Source organism: Dermacentor albipictus, chromosome 6 (genome assembly GCF_038994185.2).
Source record: "Dermacentor albipictus isolate Rhodes 1998 colony chromosome 6, USDA_Dalb.pri_finalv2, whole genome shotgun sequence".
Classification (NCBI taxonomy): Eukaryota; Metazoa; Arthropoda; class Arachnida; order Ixodida; family Ixodidae; genus Dermacentor; species Dermacentor albipictus.
Window position 1 is genome coordinate 81231764 of NC_091826.1, and position 12947 is coordinate 81244710.

The following is a 12947-nucleotide window of genomic DNA, read 5'->3' on the forward strand; positions in this document are numbered from 1 at the left end:
CAGAGGTCATCACTGGCAATGTTTGAAAGATTTTCATAAAATATAAACTGAATGTCTGGAGTATATCATAAGGGAAGCAGAAACTCGCACAGCTTCTAAACAGCGCTTTGCAGTGCTAAATGTATGCTAGCTATTGATAGTAAGAAATAGTATGACTGTTACAACTGTTAAACAAGACAGAAGCTCACAGGAATATGAAGGCTTGAAGTGATAAACAGTGTTTGGAGGATAAATGTAGCTGTAGTGAACCTTTCGACAAAGATTCGCCTTCATCAGTGCCGCAATTAAGGTCTCCACAGCAACCTTTATGCATGCTTAGCTCACTCTCCTACGCCCTCAATGTAGGATGAAGAGGAGAATAAGATAGTGCATAGAGTGAAGAAAGTTGAAAGGCAGAAAAGAAATGGGGAGACAGTGAAAGAGAAGGTAGGAGCACACTGAAACACTACACGCCATCCAATGCACTTCCTTACATCTATGCACAGACATACTTACCAGCGGCTCATATGACAAGGTTGGAGGCACCTCTCGTGCTCTAACACACGTACCATCCAGCAGCTGTCACATAGCCACATAACAAAGATGACTTCTGGGTCTGTCCCTATTTTCACAGAACACTTACCAGCAGCTCATACAACAAGCATGGAGGCATCTCTCGTGCTCTAACACACATACCATCCAGCTGTGACATATGGCTGCACACCTCAACCTGCTTCAATAAGGCATGACAGCACAACAGTACTGCACCACTTCTCTCTTCCTAACTGTACTGGAGGCTTGTTACCAGTAATCGTGCCCTGCTGAAGTGGTTATTTCTTCAGTTTCTATGCTGCTGTTCGTAAGCTGTCATCTAAGGACTTCCTTTTGAGCTTCAGTGGGCCTTGAAAGGCTAGATGATGGCTGTGACAATCTAGGTTTTCTAGTAGAGTGAAATCTTGACTGGTGCACAACTTTTTTGTTCGCTGGTTCATTTGAATGGTCTGGCATCTTTCTTTTTCGGTCACTTTCAAAAAGCATGAAAACTGGCTCAAACAACTTGTTTGCCTTCTCAGCCACACCCTCAGAGACTTCACCATCTGATATTGCCTGTCTGACTGAGTCCATTTTTGCTTTTAAGAGTGCTGAGCTTGACACTGCTTTAGCTGCTTCCAGCCTTGTTATACTCTGCACAATGTGCAATGCCTGGCTTGCCTCACATGCTTCTTCGGGTGAGCTCTCGTGGTCCTTGTCGCTGCTAGTTGGATTAGCGATGACCACACAGTGAATGTGCTTGCACACTGTAAAGCGTATAAGATGGTCATAGCAAGTGCACATGTAAGTATGCACACAGACTGCGCATTCCTTGCAGCTCAAAGGACAGCAAGCACCATCTCCCACTTTTGACACTTTATACGAGAGCCCTTTAATAGACTGAGATGGCACAGTCCATGTGCCATCTTCGTTTAATCTGGCACAAGCTGCCATTTCACTGCCAGACCTGTGGTTCTTCTGAATTGTGCTCAGCTTCTTACCCTTTGCCCCTTTCATCATCTGGATAGCCCTCTTCATTAAAAAATGATAAGTCAGGTCCATGAGGGCAGAACTTAGTTTGTCCACACGCTATTTTGTTTTCCCTCCAGCATAGCTTGCTTTAACGTCCTGTGCATGCTCTCAAGGTGCATGTTGGTGTTGACAGGTGCTCTAGTCCTAAAGCATTAGGCCCACTCTTGTGGCATAACTGCATAGTGGTCTTTGAAGTACTTCAGGAAGTCCCTCAGGTTTTCTTCCTCACTAGAAAGGAAATCTTTAAGATACTTTTTAAATTCCTCTTCGTCAAGAAACTCTAACAGTAGCCGCACACTATGGTAGACATCTGGCCTTAGCTGTTTCTCTACACACTCGAGTATCTTCTTACGCCAATTCTTATCCACATGCCAGGCACAGAGAAGTTTCTGTTTTGGAGCACCCATGACAATGCACCATGCGTTGTAGAATTGCGAAGCATCATCAGACATAAATGTCTTAGCGGCCACTTTTTTGGCCATGGCCGACTCCAGACATTTGAAGAATGCTGTCAAAGTTTGCTCGTTCATCCGATTGCAGATGAAATAAGCTATAGGTACACCTGATCCTACTTTATCTAGCACCAGAAGAGTGGTCAGCTCAAACTGGTACCCTGTAGTTCCATGTGTGGAGTCAAGACATAGAGTCCCTGCAGGGCCCAATTCTTCTAGTAACTCCTTCTGAGGCTCTGTAATCAGAACAAGAGCAAAGTCTGCTGAAGAAAATGTACCACTTGGGTCCACTGCACCTTGTGCCTTGTACAGGCGGACAAGTGTTTCACCTTTTTCTTTCATCGCAAGCACCCACGTGTCCACACTGACAGCGTCATTAGTGTGACAACGTTCAGGAGCAGCAATGTTAAACTGCCGTTTTATGTTATGCAGGGTTGTGCGCTCTGCCAAGTGCACTGGCCTCAGCTTGGATGCCACAGATGTTCTTATTCGTTTTAGGAAGATTTTCATGGGCACACCCCGTTCTAGGTCCTCTGCTATGCTGGCCTTTTCCTTTTCACTCATTCTCAAGTGCTGAATTTCTGGTTTATGACCATAATGGTTTCTTTGATACCTGACTTTTATGGTGGTGCCTTCAGGTGTCGGACTCTGAGTGCTGTCCTTTGTGACAGTAATAAATGAAAGACATAACTTACCAGACCTACAGCTCCCCTGACTTTTCTCCCGACGGCCACTATGACCTTCCTTTTTCCTTGCCTGGCCTGATCTATTACAATAATAGTGGATCCTTGTCTCTCCAGTGGCCAGCTTTTTGGGGCCCGTGGGCAAAATGAACCAGCAGTTTTGGCTGCTCTCTTCTTCTGCTTTCCATTCATAAAATTCTGTAATAAATGCACAAAACAGCATTAGATAGTGACAAGTACTTTGGCGAGAGAGATGCAAACAAAAATAATCACTCTGAAGCCCTTGGACACAGGCTAATGTAGCATTTATTTTACTCCCTCACCTTCAACTTGACTATGTCATGATGTCACCCTTGATATTGCTCAAATTTCTGTTGAAATTGAATTTCAAATGCGATATTTACCGTATTAGTTTTGTTTTATTAGGAAACAAATCTGAAACTTAAGCATGATCTATCCTCACTCCTTCCTCAATACTGAATCGGACTGTACGTTCACCGCAATGCTGTTACGATGACAAAAAGACCAACTGACAGCACATGGTACAAGCTACGCCTCGGAACAATGCCCGAATCCCTTCTCTCAGTTTCTTCTTGAAAAGCTCTTTCTTTTCAAGAAGAGCTTGATTTTTTACTGTAGATAGGGGCTTGGCGAGGGAGTGTTCCATGGTCACGCAGCTATGATCTGGCTTGGGAATGCGCCTGGTTCGAAGAGGCAGCATTATGTGCGATTTCAATAGACCAGTTGTTAAGTCTGCGTTCGTCCTGTCTTCTACCTCGGTGTGTCGTCGCAAGCGCAGTTCAAATTCACACACGCACACACACACAAATGTCTTACCAAGTAGCCTCCTAATACACTCTTCTTGGATTGCGTATGCGTAAGATTTCGCTCTATTTTATTAAATCTACAACCAGAGTCCTTCAATTGAAGGACTGTGGTGGTACTAAAAAATTTTCCTAATCTACGCGGGAGACCAAGCCGCCGACGGCCGCAATTTGAAGTGTGGTCCTCGATCTACGTCTCTGCCGCATGGCGGCCTGTACTGAGGCGAAGACTACGCCACCCACGCAAGCAGCGCACAACAACGTCAGAACGCAGAGCAAATGCCTCCTCTCGGTTAAAAAAAAAAAGTGGGGGGGGGCATTGCGCGAGCGTCAAATTTCGTTCTATTCTATGAAATGTACTACTAAAGAGTTTTCCCACAATACGCTGGAAGACCATCCCGGCGACATCCGGAAATTCAACTTTGGTCCCGGTGCTGCGTCTCTGCCGCATTGCGACGTGCATTGAGGCGAACACTAGGCCACGCACGCACGTGGCACAAAGCAAGGTGAGAAAGCAAAACAGCTTACTCCTGTCGCTTAAAAAAAAAACAAAGATGTACAAACGTCAAATTTCACTCAACTTGCTGTGCAGAAAAGCAGACCATGCCAAACGTATGTGTTGTAGTGCATCGCGGAGAGCGCACACACGACTAACTAGAGATGGATAAACAAAGAATTAAATTATATTTAACGAGGGTACAAACTTCAATATGCCCCAGGGAAATAGATTAGGCACCTGCGCAAAAGCTGCTCTTCGCGAAACAGATGGAGAGAGAGAAAACAAACGCGCAAGGCATAACCAACTACTTTTTGGAGGCACACTGCGCAACAAGAAATTTTTAAAAAGTCCGAGATATAATATCGCGTTTCAACATCATTTGCTCACGATGAATGAGAATAAACTTAATAAAACTGTTCCTCACCCTTATCGTTCCGGAACACCATGTGCACGTACTCAGCATCGAAGTCGTGCGCTGCGATATGGTGCTCCGAATACTTCTCCATTGTAGGCAGGGAAGTGCCACATACGTCGCATTTCATCAATTTCTTGACATCCACGGCCATTTTGTGAACATTCCTGATGTGTTGCAGCATGTTCTTCCTCTGGGTGAATAGTATGCTGCAAAATTCGCAGCGACGATCGTCATCGCCGATGGCAGCTCGATCACAGACCTGCGCCATTCCGATGCGGAGTAGGCAAGAGCAGGACAATGTCGAGCAGTCATACTTATAGGCGAACTCGCGGCGTTTGGAAACACGTGGTTTCCGTGTCATTGCACGCACGTGGGTTGTTGTATATTCCGGCGGCAATACAGGGAAGACGCCTCCCCAATCACGTGACACACTAGGTATTCTGTGACCTCATAGGGACTGTTGGAAACCGACTTAGGGAACCAACATCCGGGAACGCAGGGTCACGTGGATGCTGCCTTCTATTGTTCACCGGCCTCAGCCGGCCTGCGGGGAAACGCATGTGTGGCTACTGCCGTGACGGTAGCGGCTCTCTTTCTCCTTGGGACAGCGCCCGGTATGTACATGATTCCTCTCTTCCGCCGACACCTTTGTGACTGGGACTGAGCTCACGCACGGCGCCTTTGCCCGTGCGGAGAGCGCGTACCTCGTGTTGTTTCCTATCCCCATACTAAGCCGAAGAAAGGGTGCCTAGTGCTCGCGCGAGGTCGTACCACGCCGAGCCGCACTCATCGGAGAGAGAGAGAGATTCTTGTTTTGGGAAGGAAAAACATAGGGTATGGTGCAGCGCAGTAACTGTCTCTCAGATGAGGACACCTCAACCGCACTGGACAGGGGGGAACGGGAATAGACAAAGGGGTGAAAGAGGGGCGGCGGCGGCGGCTAGAACGCCGTGCGCGGGCAAGTCGGTGGCCTTCGCTTATGAGGCGCAGTGACGCGCCTAGTCGTGGCGGAGCAGTGCTTCCTGTGCGGCGAGAACCGCGTCACACATTTGACGAACGTTGCCGTCGATGACTGAGCACTGGACGAGCACGGCCCGCAGTGCAGCAGCGAGAGCGGCTATTAGCGCGTCTCTGGGGTCGCTGTTCGCAGCGGTTGGAGGGCCGCATGACGGCTCAGCTGCGGCTGTCTGGTTGTTGCGGCCGCGTAGGGCTTCACTGTACGATCGGCCCTGCGGGGAGCTAGCAGATGTAGATCGGAGGCCCAAGCCGAAGGAGATTGCCCGAGCTCTCGCGAGTTGGCCCATTGGTTATCGCGAGAGCAAGCAGCATAGCCGCCGGGACTTTTCCTAGCGGCGCGTCTCAGCTTGAGCCTGTGCTCTCGCAGCGACGTGCTACAGGCGCCCCTTACTGCATTTTTCGCCCTTGGTGCGGGATCCCTTTGGTTTCCCGCCGTCCCGGGACCGGGCGTTCGTGCAGTGTTGGGTGCCGTTGGAGACAACAAACGGTTTCCGTCAACTTAGGGCAATACTGTGTTTTTGCGTGCGTCGCTCAGTGGCTCCTTGTCGCCTGAACTCGCGCGCAGCGGCGCTAGAGGCTGACGGCTGACGCGGCCCTGTGGCTCGCTGAGCTCGAACCCGCGGTTGTCGGTACTCCTGTGAGACCCTGAGACCCCACAACCTGTCTCAATTTCATACCTCCATCAACCAGTCTGCCGTGGTGCAGTGGTTAGAGTAGCTGACTTGGGAGCGCGAGGACGTGAGATCGAATCCTGCTTACGTGCACATTTTTTTTTCTTTTTTCAGCTCAGTAATCTTTTTTATCACTGTATAAATGCCTGATTTCATTAATTCCACCTTTGCGGAGCATCGGAAATAATGATCGTTACTCCCTTGAGGAGCATCGGAAAAGAGCAACTGTTAGTCCTCGGAGGAGTAACGGCATGGGGAGTAACAGTTCATCCCATCGCACTTACCCCCTAGAGGGAGGAATGGTTGTGGCAGATCAGTTGCTCCCCTAAAGGAGTAACCTGGATACCCCATTTCCCCCTTTTCTTCTTAGAGTGTACCACTTTATAGCACAAATCCTGAAGCGGCGAAAAATCCAATGGCCAGTTGCCCAGCAGCTTTAAACTATCGGAAGTTTTGCTCTTGCGGCTATTTTGCAGAAAAATCAAGCCAAAGTAAAGGAAACTCTCAATTACCTAATCCTTGAGAAGACGAATCAAAACTTTCATTGATCAAGGTAACTATCTCTGAAAACTGATGCCTAGTATTCTCAGCGAACTATTGAGAAACTAGCAATACTGAACATGTTACGTGAATATATAGCAGCACTAAAATAGGAACTTTGCTTACTAAATTTCTACTTGAAATCCTGTAACCGAATATAATCAGAAGTAACCTGCATGGATTAAAATAACTGTTTCACGAAAAGAGTTGCGCTTTTTGTCACGTGCACTTGAAATCTGATAAGGAAGGGGCTTTTCATGTCGTGTTTCCATAAACAGGAAGGAATGTCACATGGTGCGCATGTGTTGTCAATGGAATTCTCTTCACAGTGGAACATGTCTCTCAAGCATAGACAGGGCGCTGCACCTGTCCTGTTTGCCTTGACAGAACGTGCAACGTCGGCTAAAATTTGCCAACTAGCCTGACAAGATGTTCCGATGATGCGCTGCTATGATGATGCGTTACATGTGCTGCGCTACCGCAGCGAGGCCAAAAGCGGGAAATATACCCACCAGAGACCGCGGGCGTCCTCGACTGACTGAGAGACGATACACAAAGGTATCGCAAGTCAGCTAAGTTAAATTACCTAGGGAGTATACCAGCTGACCTATAGCCGTGGTAGCACCAGACCTGCGTGCCCGAGGTTATTCGAGTACAAGTCATAATGGCAGACAGACGTGTTCTGACTGCTTGGTCACCAATGGAAGCGCGTGCTGTTACCCGGTAAGAATGGGCACCTGTTCCCTGCATCGAAAGCCGCAGTCGATCTGGGGAAGTCACTTTCAAAGCAATGCTGAGGTGGAGCAGTCCGTGCGACAATTCCTTCCATCGCAAGACACTGAGTTTTACCAGGGAAGTTACTTTGAACTGATTGCAAACTACGAGAAATGTTTTAATGTGGGGGTGCTTATGTGGAAAAGTAGTGTAAAGGGTATTGTTCTTGATGCCACAGTGTATTTTGTTTTTCTCAAAAGCTTCCGGGTGAACATAAATGATTTTCGGACCGTCCCTCGCACCAACGACAACGTTCTTCGCACTATGCCAGGACTGCCTGCTGGGCCACAATGCAAGAATGGCCTCCGCTGCTACAGTTACGCGAAATTTTGGAAAACTGAGAGCATCTTAAAAGCGAATCACTGAAGAACGGGTGTAGAAAAAAGCGTCCCCGGAAGATGCGTCCCCCGAAGATGCGCCCCGGAAGATACGGCGCCGGCATATACGTCTCCTCAGTGATAGCTATCCAGGAAAAAAAAAGTCCCCAAGTGAGCGATTAACCTAATGAACGAATTCTGTGCGAACTCACTTGACAAAGAACTGCACTCCGTATTGTGCACTTAGCTTAGGCTTTGGAGGTTTAACGTCCCAAAGTGACTCAGGCTATGAGGGGCGCCGCGATGGAGGGCTCCAGATAATTTTCGGCATTCTTGGGTTGTTTAACATCCATCTTACATCGGACAGTACATAGGCCTATATCAATGGACACTTTCGTGGCTTCGAGAAAAAAATGTAAGCATGAAATAAATTGCAGTACTAGGGGACATCGCATTCACTATAGTACAGGTCATGTCAAGTAAAAGCACATCATAAAGCGCTATACTTTCGGTGTCTTCGTTGAAAGGCCAAACTACCAAGAGACGCACTTGCCTTGAGCCACTCCTTTACACCGCCGCCTTATTTTTGTTTATGGGCAGCCCACATCTGTCCCGTTGCGTGGTAGCTAGATGACATAAGTGACATACGCTATGTATCTGATATTCTATCGGATATGAAACATATATTGACATGGTCCAAGGTTGGGCAACTTGGTTTGTCATTATTGTGCCACGCCTATGTTGTCGGCTTGACCTCGTCTTTTGCGCAGCGGAAATAATGTATAGATACACTTCTTGCGCATGTGCTTTCTGCAAACTGCAATATTAGCGGGAGTTTTTGAAATATTTTTTTTGCAATGAGAAATAAAAGTGGCTGTGGCTTAGCTAAGGTTAAGCCCAGGATGCGAAGCATACTAGCCTTTATTTTAGTTGTTGAACCACTGTTTAGCCTGGTGAACTGCTGTTGCTTGGCTATATTTGGTTCGGCTAGACGAAGAAACAACTCATGCAGACGAGCGCACGAGCTGAGACCCGGCTATGTAGCTACGCGGCCGCAAGCGAGCGCACGAGTTGAGCCTCCGCTTTTGCAGCTGTTATGACGTCATATATGGTAGCTACACGGCCGCACGCGGCGCAGCAAGGAAGGCTAGCTGTGCGGCTAGGCTAGGGGATTGAAGGTTACAGCAACATTTCAGGGCACCCGTCTGTGGGCTTGTTTTCCCACATCGGAAATGGGGACAATTTCTCGGGGGAAATTTCTTCCCACATATTTCTTCCGAGGAAATACTTTCCGGGGAAATTATTTGCGAGGAATCTTCTCCGGGAACGTTTTTTTACGAAACCCTTAACAAAACGTGGTGTGCAAATCTTCGCCCCACCGAGGGCTCTCTCTGGACAAATGAAGCTGATCTCCAAGGCCATGTTTTCGTTGACTGCACGCGCCGGAAGCAATTGCACAGCCCGGAAAAGGGTTTGTAATAGGGGCCATGTTTTGTACTAATATATATATATATATATATATATATATATATATATATATAGCTCCAAGAGAGAGAGAGCGTTAAAGCAGGTAGGTTAACCGGAGGCGAGTTTCTGGTTTTCTACCCTGCACTGGGACGAAGGATCCAAAAGCCTCACTGTGGTCCGAACGTTTCTTCCGCTACCGCATAAACTCGCTCGATTGCTACGATGACGGGCACACGCTGTTCAAAGCATAAGGGCAGCGGATTGGGCGAGTTGGTGTTGCATCGTAACAATAAAATTCAAACAGCGCTAAACGACAGGACCAGAATGAGGAGGAGACAAACACGGCGCTGATACACACCTAGTTCTGTCCTCGGGCTGAGCCTTAGAAGACACATTATGGGCGAAGGCCAACTTTTCAACGGTTCTCAGACCCGGGTCGAGACAAAACGGAGGTCCAAGGCGCAAGGTCTTTTCATGCTTTGAATCCAAAACGACGTCTCCAAGGACCAGCAGCTTTCCTTCTGCAGGGATACTTCTTATGCCTTTCCGAAGAGATCTTCGGACCGTGTTCCAAAGGAATTCCGTGAGATGGTCAATGGTCACGCACCACTCGCGAAACACACGCTGACCTCGGCATCTATTCCGAAGCAAGTCCTTGAACAGCTTCGCCTGGCGCCACCACTCACTCTTGAGAATTTTGCGCATTCATCTGTTGTGTCCCGTAGACGGACGTAGCCAGCCACAAAGTGCTTGTAAATCCGAAGGGCAGGTATCATACCGGCAGTGCCACGACGCGTTGCGAGCTCGGCAGATACAGATGGCGATGATGGGTGAGAGTGCAGCCGGGCTTGACATATCGATATTTTGACACATAAAAGAAGCCCATGTACAAGAAATGAACTGCAGAAGGGCAGCGGATTGGGCGAGTTGGTGTTGCATGGTAACAATAAAATTCAAACAGCGCTAAACGACAGGACCAGAATGAGGAGGAGACAAACACGGCGCAGAATGTCTGCATGTCTGCGTCATTTATTTGCTTATGTGGCAATTACATTTTAATCCGCTTTTACAGAAGTGTTCAACCGTGTGAACTGAAAGTTTCGCCATTCAAGCTGTTTAACACATATGTAAGAAGGGAGAGAAAGTCATTGCTAATTAGTTTTGCCGCTGGTATATTCTTTGCACAGGTGCGGGAAGGATATATTGTGACGGCAATATTTTCGATCACATACTAGAAGAATGAAGCATTGTTCTCATTTAACATAGCTGCCCGTTGACCATATTCAGACCCGAATTGGCCGCATTTCGATGGGGGCGAAATGCGAAAACACCCGTGTACTTAGATTTAGGTGCACGTTAAAGAACCCCAGGTGGTCAAAATTTCCGGAGTCCTCCACTACGGCGTGCCTCATAATCAGAAAGTGGTTTTGGCACGTAAAACCCCAAATATTATTATTATTATTATCAGACCCGAATTGACCACTTGCAGAAGTCGGAGCGCCACCTAGCACGAAAAACAGGAATCTTGCGCCTCGCCGTTTGGTTGGAAAGCATCCCGGCTCCAGCCTTGCTTTGGTAACGGCGGCATCGAGTGGCGACGTTGTGTTTGCAGAGCTTCTTTCACGTTTTGTGAGAGCGTCGACGTTCTTTGGTAGTTGCCATATATGACCTGCCTTAAATATGATTCAAGAGGACTTCATTCTCTTGCCGTATTTGCAAATGGGACGGAAAACTCACTTCTCAGAGCGCTGGATAACGAGCGACAATGCGTGGGGTTATATTCATGCCAACACTTCGTCCGTTTGTCAGGCACACCGCCGATGGGCTTTAAAAAAAGAGGGTTAAGTTAAGCGCATAAAACTTAACGTAAACACCGTGGACCCTCCACTTGGCCTCATAGGAGCTACGTACACGCCATCCATGAAGTCGGGCATCTACGTGGTTACAGCATAGTTCACAAAAGCATTGGCGACATTGCCGGAGAGCACTGTGAATGTTGGCCGGATGAGTACTTTATGCCTGTCGCATTCCCCGAACTCTTAGTTGTTGCATGGAACAATAGATGTACATGTTCTAGCTCGCAAATTTGATATTCATCTCGTGCTTTTTCGCCAAACTGCTGTGTTGCATGCTTGTGGTTTACGAAGCCGTATCCCAAATTTCGCATGCGCTATATGCACGCGGTAGGTTATTCAGTCTGTTTTTGCGAGCGCTAAGGCCTCAAAGCTTACGCCAACCTATTTTTTTATACGTTATAGTAGCTTAAATATGGGCAGCGCGTGCATCCGCAGGCTAGTACGCTCCCGCTCACTCGCGAATACTCATCAACGCAGATAGTAAGACAAATTCGTTCGAAGTCATGGTGGAAGAGAGCGCAACACAACTGACATATACGGAAAAAAAGAAGACGAGCGCAGACTCACAAATGGCATGAAGTACATAGACTGGCCGCATCTGTTTGCGCCGTTTTTCACAAATCGCTTAATCGTACTCGCATATACTCAGGGTCACTCAGTGACGAGCGCGAAGGAAAGCTGCATTCTTTATATTTTACAGCCTCAGCGAGCCCTGCCAGCACGTCGCTGGCCTTCTGTTCAGCGTTGCAGAACTGGCAGGAGATGAGAAGGGAATAGAAGTCGCCTGCATAAGCCACAGATCCTAGAATGCACTGTTAGCTGCCACGGCGTGCCGTCTGGGTTCGACCGCTTCACCGCTGCCGTCCACAAACTTCTCCACATTAACCTTCGCGGGCGGAAATCTGAAGTAATTACTATTTTGATTTCCACAATAATAGCTCGTGCAGCCGAAAGCGACTCAGTTGGCCGGCATGTCACGCCCGAGCTGCGCAGTTAGCTTTCCAACCACGGAGACGGCGCTCACGAAGCGCCGCCACGCGGCCGGTTTTGGCGCATGCGCAGTCGTACTTCTGCAAGTGGTCAATTGCCCACCCCTCTACTCTCCGCGTCTTGGGTGGTGGTAAGGGTTGTTGAATAGTAACAATACATTACTTCTTTGTGCTCAGATGTGGGCTGGGGATGCACTGTGACGAATGAAATTTTCTTAGTAATTCTCCGAAGGCGATTACGCTCGCCTTCTGCCGTTGTTGTCAAGGGAGACCGCGTACGAAGCAGAGACATATTCTAAGCAGAGACTTTTCCTTGAAAAACAGCCTTGCGTGGTAAACAACTTATAAGATTTAGTAAACAGATCTTCCTCGCTATGTGGCACAGTGAAAAGGGAAATGCGATTGAGAAGAAACGTTTTTCAACCATCGACGAGAGAAACCATGTAGCTGCCGCAAGCAAGCATATTCAGGCGCTTTCTAACCGCGTGGTCATCCGCGATGTGCTTGGCAGAGTACTAAGTTTGGCGAGTTGGTGCATTGCTAATCCGACGTAGAGCAAAAAAAAAAAAAACCTTAAGAACAAGAAAACAAAGCGCCAAAGTGTGGAATATAAATTTTTAGTGGTATTATTAATACTGAATATACTGTGCTCCGAGCCTTCTTCCTACGCAATAGCTGAGGAAGTTAATAATGAATGAAGCAAAAAGGATTCGTGTAATACTACTAAGAGAAGGCAAGCGAAACAGTGACACATGAAAGGGATAATTGAAAGTGTAATGGTGTTCGCATTTGTTGCTATGTTATATGCTGTGTTTATTTTTACAGCGCAATAGCTGCCCTACGGAATACTTATCTCGAAAGAGTAAGAATTTGGCACTTTTGTGAGGAAACGTGCGCACTC

The 12947-nt window shown here is 47.6% G+C and overlaps 1 protein-coding gene across 1 annotated transcript; it reads right to left on the reverse strand.

Annotated features, from left to right (window-relative positions):
• Positions 1-1694: 1694 nt before the first annotated feature.
• On the reverse strand, positions 1695-2558 carry LOC139047049 (uncharacterized). Its single transcript, XM_070520990.1, has one exon. The coding sequence runs from the start codon at positions 2556-2558 to the stop codon at positions 1695-1697; it is 864 nt and encodes a 287-aa protein (XP_070377091.1).
• Between the last annotated feature and the right edge of the window lie 10389 nt (positions 2559-12947).